The sequence below is a fragment of the Cyprinodon variegatus genome, unplaced genomic scaffold (assembly GCF_000732505.1).
Source record: "Cyprinodon variegatus isolate N-32 unplaced genomic scaffold, C_variegatus-1.0 Scaffold545, whole genome shotgun sequence".
Classification (NCBI taxonomy): Eukaryota; Metazoa; Chordata; class Actinopteri; order Cyprinodontiformes; family Cyprinodontidae; genus Cyprinodon; species Cyprinodon variegatus.
In genome coordinates, this window is record NW_015150998.1 from 248,133 (window position 1) to 259,271 (window position 11,139).

The following is an 11,139-nucleotide window of genomic DNA, read 5'->3' on the forward strand; positions in this document are numbered from 1 at the left end:
TGAGTTAATGCGCAAGTTTATATGAAGTGGGCTATGGCTGCGTCCAATTAGGCATCTACGTATATAATGTCTATGGGATTGAACTAGTTCTGTAAGTTCTAGATTCGACAGGTCTGGCAGAAATCAAGACAATTACTAAAGAACACCTAACTTTCAACTTCATGTGACTTAAACAAAAATCTCTGTGTTATATGTGAAAAGATATTAGTTTAGTCATTGTAGTAACACTTACATGATATCACCTCCTACCTTAGCAATGCGGTCATGCATTCGGGCCTTGCGGTCGTCCCCACTGGCTTTGGCCTGATTTGATGCCTCCACATATTTAACTCGTCTCTGCTCTAGAGCCTCCAAAACATCTTTAGGTGCTGAAGGGGAAGCAGGGCCTGAGACAGCAGAAGAAAAGGGCTTTAAAGTCAGGCTACATGTAGCTCCTCAAATACTACCTCATGAAAGAGAGATTAAACACTATTACTGGTATCAGCCTATAAAATACTGTGTATTTTCTAAGCTAAACACACATTTACACCCTAATATCAACAGTTTTTTTTTTAGATAATTCTTAAAGACTAATACAAAACTTAGCTGTAGATAAAAATCAAACGTCCCTGATTCGACTATGGATGGATGGTGACACAAGTAGACAGATTAACACATACGGATGGATTATACTCAGATAAATGGATCCAACTAACAATGAATGGATGGTTTAAGTAGGGCTAAAATCAAAGTAATTGTCAGTTAATGTAGTAATAATTTTTTTTTTAAATCACTGACTCCTAAAGAGGCCATTTACTGAAAGAACCTCGAACTCTGAGCAAAATTAAGCAAAAACTGTACAGGTATTAATTACGTATTTCAGATGAAAAACATTTCTGAGTTTCTTTTTCACATTGTTGTCATTTACAATGTTTTTAAAATTATTAATGTTTTTTTTTTTTTATTCGAACACACTTTTATTGAGGTATGTTCATTTTCTAAGACTACCTAATTTTAATCAGGGGAAAAAATAACCACTAGGTTATTCACTTACTAAAATAATGAATAGTTGCAGTCCTAGTTACTCAACTGTAGAAATATAAATATTCTTCTAAACAAACTACTTATAACAAATTCCACTGTTTTCTGAACAGTTTAGGAAACGCAACACCATATTGCCATAAATATTGGGTCCCACCTTTAAATCATTGAATGCAGGTGATGCCATCACCTAGATCAGCAGTCCCCAACCACCGGTCCGCAGACCGGTACCGGGCCACGGGTCATTTGGTACCGGGCCGCACAGAAAAAAGTATATATATATAATTTAACGATGATCAGAGTCTGAGTGATGTTTTATTTTGAAAAATATAAAAAATTGCGGCATTCTCTCCCAATAACATCAGTCGGTACATCTGTGCCTCTTGACACAGGTTAGGACTCATCCTATCTATAACATCCTATCTTTGTGAAGCGTGATTTTCTGCGGTTACAGCGACCAAAACAAAGCTACGGAGCAGACTGGACATCAGGAGCACACTTCGTCTGTCATTTTCTCCGATTACGCCTAGATGGGGCCGGCTTGTTGTTTTATTTTTATGCTGTTTGTATTTGATTTTATGCCAGTTGTATCATTTTACTTGAACTTATACCCCCCCCGGTCCGTGAAAATATTGTCTGACATATAGAGGTCCGTGGTGCAAAAAAGGTTGGGGACCGCTGACCTAGATGGCCATAGCTGACATCAACCAGTAAAGCATTCAGACTGCACCTCCAAATATTGGGGATGTTATGACAACATGGGAAGAAAGGGATAATAGAGCATTCAGCCATGAAGTGATTGATCTCAAACAATCATCTAACAGTGGATGCTGGCACATTGTTCACAGAGGATGCCAACTTTCTGAAGTCCAGATTGGAAGAGTTTAATGAAGTGGGTTACCATGGCTGACGAGCTGCGTCCAAACCTCATATCACCACATGAGGGTGCTACCACTGGAAAATCGAGCAGCAGTAACCTGTTCTGTCTACAGTAGGTTTGCCATTTCCCAGGAGAACAGTTTATGTCTGACTGCAACATGTCGAGTATGAACTGCAATGCAGAGGAAATTATGATGATGAGCAGCTTTAAACCCTGTTCTGATTAAACATGAATGTTCACAGATGGAGTAAAAAGGTAAATCAAAAGCTACATTAAGCATTAATAAACTTTTAAAACAGTTTTAGAGTGATCCTTCAGATTTGCTGAAGCCCAGTTCGGTTATTTGTTTATCATTTAAATCAGTTTTAAACCTTGAGAGAAAAATAAAATGAATAAAACGCTTTATCAAAGAGAAGTTAACCTGATAGAAAAGTGTAGTAAAATGACAAAAAAAGCAGATCATTGAATGTTAAGTTGTGATGGTAAAAGCCCTCTACACTACATTCACACACACATTTAGACACTGATGGTGGTGAGCTACATTGTAGCTACAGCTGCCCTGGGGCTCACTGACAGAAGCAAGGCTGCTGTACATCAGCACCACCGGGCCTTCTGACCACCATCAATAGGCAATGCAGGGGGAGTGTCTGGCTCAACGACACAACAACACTGGAAGTTTGAGCTTCAACCCTTCAATTGCATGGTAAAATCCTGCATCTGATGCCACTGTTAATATCTACCAGGGGTTGCTGTAACTGGCAGGGAGGCGTCCATGTTCTGCTCAGAGGAAGGTTTGTTCAATACAGCAGAGCTCCTTTCTGCACCTAAAACATGAGAGGGGAATATTAAATCCAAGGTGCAACAGCAGAGACTAGACATTTTTGATTATGCAATTTGTGATTTCCAAGACTAAAATATTCCATTTTAGATTTGCTTTTGCTTTAAACATGTACTTTCAGTGTATTTACAGAGGATCAATCAATAGAAAATATTATTGTTAGACAAACCGCTCTTATCTACATCATATTGAGTTACCTGTAATCCATCTCAATTTAATCCAGTAAAAGAGTGAGAATCAAATTTGAAGGCAGATTCCAGTTAAAGCCTTTTTCAACAACTAGATGAAGTATTTCTTTCATAGGAGATTGGGCTGATTGTACTTTGAACCTCAAACAACTTCAGAGCACATGATCAGTTTACTTTGGGAGTAACACAAACTTTCTTAACTCCTCTAGAAAGTAAAGACAAGAAAAACCTCTTATTTTTCAGTATAGAGTGCTGAGGATCGAATTAGAGGAAAAACAACTCAAACAATTAATGTAACTTTAATTCTTTTGCCAATTCATTTTCTGTATTAATCTGGAGAAACATCTCTCAGGAGAGACATGTCTAAAAAGACTATTTCTTGTTGATCCCCACAGCCTCTGGATTCGTGAGCAAAACCCTTAACCCCTGATTGGTCCCTGGGTGCCACACAACGGCAGCCCACTGCTCCCCAATGGGTTTGGTCAAAATGCAGAGAACGAATTTCCCCATTGTGGCACCATAAAGGGATTAACATAACTTTTTTTTTTTTTTCACAAACAATATTTTTCTTTCTTCAAACTATATAAACATAAATTTTAATAATAAAACAACATTAAGTAATTTTGAAGTGGTGCTCTCCCTACATGCAGGCTCAGAATGGTAATCTGTGATACCGGGCATTTGCCCGATGGGCCGGTCCTAATTTCCTCTTTACATCATACCGGCCCCAACACTTACTCTCCGGCCAAAGCACCTATATGTGACAGTAAATAACTCAAGGAGCTCAAGAAGTAATACAATGTTAACTACCTAAACGATGCATGCCATATATATAGCCAGTATCATGCACATCCTTGTGACGGTTGGCATATGGTGTCATTTTCTATTTCTTCAAACTGTAAAATCCTTGCAACAAACTTAATTATAACACAACTAAAATGCTTTTTTTTAAACCAAACTATGATGTTCCTCTTGTATTTGGCGAAATTAGGTTAGAATATTTTGTAAAAATATGTTGCGGTGAATGATGGGGTTTTGCATCTAAAGGTTAATAATCAAAGCCAGTAAAACCGCATTATAGAAGTCTTGGTGATAGTTGTCGTGTGATGCTTGAAGATAGATTGGTTAAATTTACAGTGTGTGTTCTTGTTGTGTTTCACATTTGGGACGGATGCGTTTGACTGTGCTTCTATCTTCTTTTTCAGGGAGTGGGGCCATAAGTGGGCCGGTGTAGATGGAAACCTGCCAGGGCCGAAAATCGTTCCCAGTCCGAGCCTGCCTACAGGACTGTAGCACTGAAAATAACAAACTGCCCTTCAGCTGGAGGACGCATATCAATATCCGAACGTCTGAAGATAATACACTGCATTATCTAATTTAACTAGCTGCCTTTTCATCGCACATTATTACTTCTATACAAGTCAGTTAAAATATCTTCTGGAATAAAATCCTTTTAATTTCCTCTCATTAGGGGATTCAGCCATTGTGGCACGCTAAGAATCGATGGCTCCAAGGTCACAATAGTAGGTCTAACAAAGGTTAGCATAAAGTATATGGTAATTATAAGTCCAATAACAACATCGCTACATGTCCATCAATTTTGCATCCTTGTTCGGTTTTACGCCCAAATTAACTCTCTCCTATTTCAATTTGCTTCACTTTCCCTCTCCCATGAATCTCTAAATTAATAAAACTGATCTATAATTACTCGTGGGTAGCGTAGCATTAGATGTGTGGCTAATGAAGCCAATGGCTTTACATTGTGCTGCTGTAAAGCTGTACACCTTAACATGAAACGAGAACAAATCGACAAATCTGCAAGAGGGAGATAAAAGCCCTCTTACTCATCTGATAAACAGGAAGATTATCATCTTAGGGACTTAGAAGAAGAAATATAAAATTAAATATGTAACTTAGTGAAGGTTCAGGCAACAAGTGGTGACGAAAAAGCCTGGCTGAAGCAACCCGACTGGCTTCATTCTTCTGATATTTACCATTTCTATTAGTTGTAACATTATTTTGATCTGTGCTTTTTTTAAACAGAGTGTACATCTTTTAATTGTTAGGGTTTTTCCCCATCAATAGTTGTCATTTGCTTAAGATTCTGTTCTTTAACCCTAACCAAATCACAATTTCTTTTTTCCAGTATTTCTGACCTTTTTCAGGAGAGGATGGAAGGCCACTGAGGTCGACTGCTTGTCCTTTCTCCAACGCCTCAATCACTGCATCAAACCTCTGCACAAAATCACAAAGAGATAATCATGGTCTTTGTCAGTAGTGGCATTGTTGGCATATTTTACTTCTCATACTGATGGCAAGATTCTCCTCAGCGGAATGTGAAGTAAAATATGCCAACAATGCCACTACTGAGCAACATGCTCAGACAAAAAACACCAGAGATTTTAGCTGTGGACATCTGATTACCAGAGTGACTTAGGAATTGGGGATGCCCCCTATCGGTATCGGCCTGTATCGGCCTTAAAACTGAATACCGGACATTGGCCACCCCACCGATATTTAACCCGATATTTGATCAGCTTCTGAGTTTCTAAAATCGAAAAAAAAAAAATACTAATACTTTTTCCTCAAAAACTTCTTTTTTACAGACAGTCGAGGGAAAAAATATTGATACATTAAAATATCACAATATCTTCATATGCTGATATATTGCCATTTAAAAACACCATATCAATCTCTTTTACTAATGAAATATTGCTATATGTCATCGTTATGCTACGAAATCCCCCGAAAATCCACAAAATGTTGCCATATTTTTATATGTTGATATATTGACGCGGTATCGATCTATTTTACTAACAAAATCTCACAAGAATTTGCAAAATATCACGAGAGTTTGTAACAGAATGATGAAATTTCACGAGATTTTGAAAGTAAAATAGATCGATACCACGTTCTTATAAATCTATTTGATATCAGCATATAAAAATATATTCGAGTATATTATTTTTCAAAGTGTCACAAATGGATAACAAAACTGCTATTTTCAAAGACTACTTATTTTTCTCCAGCTTTAATATCGGTATCGATATCGGTTATCGGCTACATGAGTTTTAAAATATCGGCATATCGGACATCGGCCAAAATCCCAATATCGTGCATCCCTATCAGGAATGATGTAAAAACCTCATTAATAGGGTTTTTTCTAGCTCTATACCAGAAGGACACCCATTGGACATCCACATGAAGGTCATCTTAACTTTATCTATATTTCCAAATCACTACAGAAGTTAGAGGGGTTACCGTTTCTACAAAACAGATCTACAGTCTGTCTTCCAGTTTAACTAACTTAAAAAATTCTGATTTTTTACTATATCACTTTTTTTTTTTACATTTTATACCATCATTTTTGGGACAGCACTGATTAGAAAAGAAATTTGCAATACAAACCACTCAATGCAAAGTTTATTTTGCTGTTTAAATTTGCTTTCCCCTCATAATAACTCACCACAGCACTTAATGTCTAAACTGCTGCTAACAAAAGAGTAGTAAAAATGTCTTGGTTATAACTAACCTTGCTGGTCTTGAAGTAGAGCTTAGCCTGCTCCATATCCCCTTCCTTCTTTGCCCTCAGAGCTGCCAGCTTGTATTCTTTCTGCCTCTCCAAAAGCATGAGCTTGGTCGCCTCGTTGCTGGCTGTATTGTGGAAGAAAAACAATCACTGGAGAGAAAGGCCTGATTCACTGCTTCCTGACTTGTAATAAGGCACTTGTTTCACTGAGACAAATGACAGTCATATGCCTCCAATACAAAATTAACGGAAGCATATTAAACTCAGCTGAATGTTGGACCAATAAATCTATCATTTATAGACAGTAAGGTGAATACAGAATTACTAAGTTGATAACTTCACATAAAAAATATATTGTAAACATATACCTAAATGTGGCGAGTGAACTGAGAAGAATTTATGTATCCACTACATTTCAAGATAAAAGTTAATCCTGATACATTACCAAAGATAATATGATTTTAATTTTTATAATAATATTTCTCTGGCAAATCTCACAAAATCTTGCTGCTGTGTAGTGGCTGAATAATAGAATCTTGGATGGTGTGCTGCAAACTAGTTGACAAGGTTTAAAAATATATTAAAGTATATATCTTTAATATAATCAAAGCTAATATCGCCTAATTAATCGTCACAATAATTGACAGAATGGATTTATTCTTATACCCCTAACCTAAATAAAGATGTTTCAACATTTACAAGGAGTTCAAATCATATAAATTTGGTTATTTGACATTGCAAATGTGTATCTCTGGCTGTTGTCCTGCTAGAAGATAAACCTCTGTCTCAATCTTAGGGTGTTTTTTTTTAAAGACTTTGATAGTTTAATTTTAAGGACTCTTCTTGCTTTAGCTTCATTCTATTCTAACAAAATATAATTTTATTTAGAACTAGGTGGTTCTATTGATATATAAAAAAACAAACAAATTCTCAGGTCTTTATTTTTTTTGTTAGGCCAAAGTCATGTAAAGCCACTGCTGCAGCTCCCTGATTTAGTACATAAATTCCCAATAAAATACTTCAAAGCTTTAAGTTTTATTGTGTAAAAAAAAAGCTAAAGGGGCTTAATGCTTTTGCAGGCAATTTTAGCTAATTGAAAAAAATACGGGCATGATGAACAATCCAGTTTGACTTTAGGTTCCTTTGTACCAACAGGAAAATAAAATGAGCCACTCTGGGATTGGCCAAATCATAAAAAAAATATATATAGAAACATAATTTTTTTTATGTTAAAAGCATCATTGCTGTTTTATGTGACTAACTTAAATTGTAATACTTACAATCAGTCAGATTGGCCTTTGCGGGGTCAGGTAACTCCTCAGGAGATGGAAGATTGCTCGCAGTCAGTATGGAAGTTGAAGACCCCCCTTCTTCACTGCTGGGTGTGACGATATCAGGCACAGCTGACGGTAGTGTTGTGGTCTCTATCTCCTCCTGCTGAGCTGGATCAGGAGGCGAAGGAACAGGGGGGGCGGGTCTTACAGGAGCAGCAGGCCGAGACACAGTGCTTGGGGCTCCGGTAGCAACAGGTGGCGGGATCTCTGATTCATTGACAGGCTTTCCCTTTTTTAAAGCAGCTAACATCGATTCCAGTGTCTGTGAAGAACAACAACAATAACTCTTAACAGAAGTATGCCCCTTGTGGGGCCCAATGGGGTTGGTATACTGTTTTGCCATCAGGCAAATAATTGTTTCTATGAAAGTGATTTTTAGCTGCTCGTCACTTTGTTTTTTACTAACTGTCCGGTTCCTCATTCAACTGAAGTCAAAAAGTGGTTTGCGTGTAATTTAGTGAAAAAATGATCAGATATCCATCAAAAAATGACAGAGCTCATTAGAAAATTAGTTCTACTGGTCAGAAGAGCAGTATAATTGGTCTTTAACATTTCTCAGACCAATTCTAAACCCTTTATCCTGACAAAAAATCTCTAAATATTTAGGTTTCTGGTTTTGTTTAATTGCACCTGAAGGCTTCAGCTGTATAATGTCTCTAGGATTGAGGTTTTAACCAAGCCAATCTGTTATCTCTAATATTCTCCTTCCGTGGCCAATCCTTTATTGCAATGGCAATGTACCTTGGGCTACTATCATAAGATGTTTTCAAGGCACATCATGCAGCAGGGGGCTGTATTTTCAAATTGCTAAAGAAAATCGGATGGTAGAAGCTGATTTAAATATCAAAAGCAGAAATACTTAATCTACGTCGCTAAGTTCCAGCTAAGTTGGATAGAAGGCAGCATGGATGTGGAGTAGGCGCAATGAGAAGAGAGAGAGCGAGGAAACAAGAGTCATCTCTTTCATCAACCAGCATTGGGCAATGAGAGATCTTTAGCAAAAAATTAACTACGAGCTCTTCAAAGATTTAGACAGAATATTAGGAATACAGTACTATGTGCATCACTTCAAAAAAGGTATCAGCATCATATCCCAAACTCCAGCGTTTCTCTGCCAGGCTTTCTGACCATATCAGCTGACAGAGATAAAAAAAAAAAAAGCAGACAAAGAAAGGAGGTGGGTTAACAGCACTTTTAAAAAAAACATTATTGATAACAAAGACCTTCCTCTTCATCAGACTGTTGTACAATAACAGAATGTCTTCAGTCAAAGGTATTCAGTGCAAGACATGCAATATAGGAGATAACTCATGCCTACAACCATTAATATCAACTAAATCTTCTTGAAGTAACTCCTAAAAGCGTTGCAATAACATTTAGTTTCCCTTTGGTATTGATAAGTGACCTTTTTTTTTTTTATTTAATTGGATGCCAATGACATCCTTTTAAGCTCTTGGGTTTCTTTGTGGTGTAGAGATTTAGAAAATATGAAGAGATTGACTCTTTGGTAGGTGCGCTTCATATTAAACAGAAGAAAAGTAAGGCCAGGGCTATTTGTAAATGATTGACCTATTTGTAGACAACATTCAAACATAACCAACTTGTGAGACAGAATATTCTGATTGCGTTGGGCGAAAAAGCTCCTTTTAACCAAAAAATTGTTCATAAAAATTAGTCCCCCTACATGAAAATAATATTACAGTTTTTAAGTGGGCTAAGTTATGTACCCTCCAAGAAAACAAATAATTCTCGTCCTCACTTTAAAACATATATTTTATACCCAAAAGACTAATTTACAGTTTAAACAGAAAAACAAACGTCAGTCTCAAAAGGACGGCCAGTAAAAAAAGTATTTTCACAGAATAAATAATTCATATCATGATATTGATGCGCAGCAAAAATAACTTAACACTATACCTGCCCTCCTTTTAATGTGCATTATGTTAAATACTATCAGCTTTTTGTAAAGTTATCAAAAAGCTTTATTTATACACATAAGGTTTTATCAAAATTTCTTTAAATAAGTTTTTATTTGTACCTTTGAGGAACAATAACAAATAAAGACCTCGGACTCTGAAAATATTTTCATTTAAAATCTCACTTTCTTCTCTTGCAAAATATCATAGAAATATCTTTGGGATATTTGGTATTGAAATATCAGCTTTGGGATGTAGTTCCATCTTCATTATATGATATATTTTTACCAACCTTTAGACCTCGATCATATCTTCTGGCCTTGGATGTCTCTCCTGCTGCCTTTGCATTCTTTATTGCCGTCTTATACATGTCTGCTCGCTCCTCCAGAGTGTTCTGCAGGCTACCAGGAGGTGCTTTGGAGATCTTTACTTCCTAGTTCGGTTTCAGCGGGGGAAAAAAACACAAGGACTGTAAACACTGTCAGGGTTGATTTTAAATAAGATACTAAGCATGCAAATTATGAGCTGCACATTTCCACTACCTGCATAGGAGAAACAATCTAAGCTAATGAATAGTAACATAAGTTCTTGTATTATTTTTTTTCTGGTCATGATTCAGTTGCTTTAAATTCAAAAGAAATGTATAAATAAAAAGAAATGTGTAAATATGAAATGCGGGAGAAAGAGTGGAGAGTGTTTACCTAGACTGGACACAGTCCAGCAATAAACCTGCCAAGTAATGTAAGTGTTTATGTTGTTACTAAAATAGGCAGTTAAACCTTCAAATGAAAGATAATGTGAGACAGAAATTCCCCCAATTTTAGTTGCAAGTCATTGAAAAGAAAAGGTAAATCTATTTGACATCCGTGTCAGAGGAGTTTGTTTTTAAAGATGAGAGAGAGTTGCTCGTGTTGTACCTGCACAGCTGAGGGCTCGACTGTTTCAACTAGAGAAGATTCAGCAGAGGCGGAGGATGTAGAGGAAGCAGTTACTGTGTCCCCAGCTTCCTCTTCACCCACCACTTCCTGGAGCTCCGCCTGATGGAGAAAGAGTACATCAATACAAAACTATCAGGCATGTCTGCTGAGATACAATGACTCAGTGTAGTAGATGAAGGGCGGCATTTCTTAAGATCATTGAGAACTGTAAAGCTAACTCCTAATTTGATTAGTCTTTCTAAAGTTCTGCTCTAGAATAATAAACTGTGTATCGAGTCACATTTTTACAGCAGAAAATTACATTTTTTGCTTCAAACCACCATAAGAATAATGTAAAAAGCGTATATTTCAAGGAGAATATTTGCTTTGAGAGGTGGCCTGTCAATAATGTCTTCATTTTTCTACAGATTAAATTTAATGTATTCCTTAAATACAAAGTCTTTGCAGCATGTGTTAAATTAAACACTTTTCAATCAGTTGCAACTTGTTTTCTCTG

At 36.7% G+C, this 11,139-nt stretch overlaps 1 protein-coding gene across 2 annotated transcripts in view; it reads right to left on the minus strand.

Moving 5' to 3' along the window:
- Positions 1-11,139, minus strand: part of cc2d1b (coiled-coil and C2 domain containing 1B) — a 27,095-nt gene that overhangs the window by 12,257 nt on the left and 3,699 nt on the right. For both annotated transcript variants that reach the window (XM_015391537.1, XM_015391538.1), the window contains 7 exons: positions 10,623-10,742; positions 9,998-10,138; positions 7,736-8,051; positions 6,459-6,580; positions 5,083-5,161; positions 2,641-2,724; positions 250-386 (listed from right to left, as the gene is read on the minus strand). In XM_015391537.1, the coding sequence (XP_015247023.1) occupies positions 250-386; positions 2,641-2,724; positions 5,083-5,161; positions 6,459-6,580; positions 7,736-8,051; positions 9,998-10,138; positions 10,623-10,742 (999 nt within the window). The remainder of the gene's footprint in view (positions 1-249; positions 387-2,640; positions 2,725-5,082; positions 5,162-6,458; positions 6,581-7,735; positions 8,052-9,997; positions 10,139-10,622; positions 10,743-11,139) is intronic.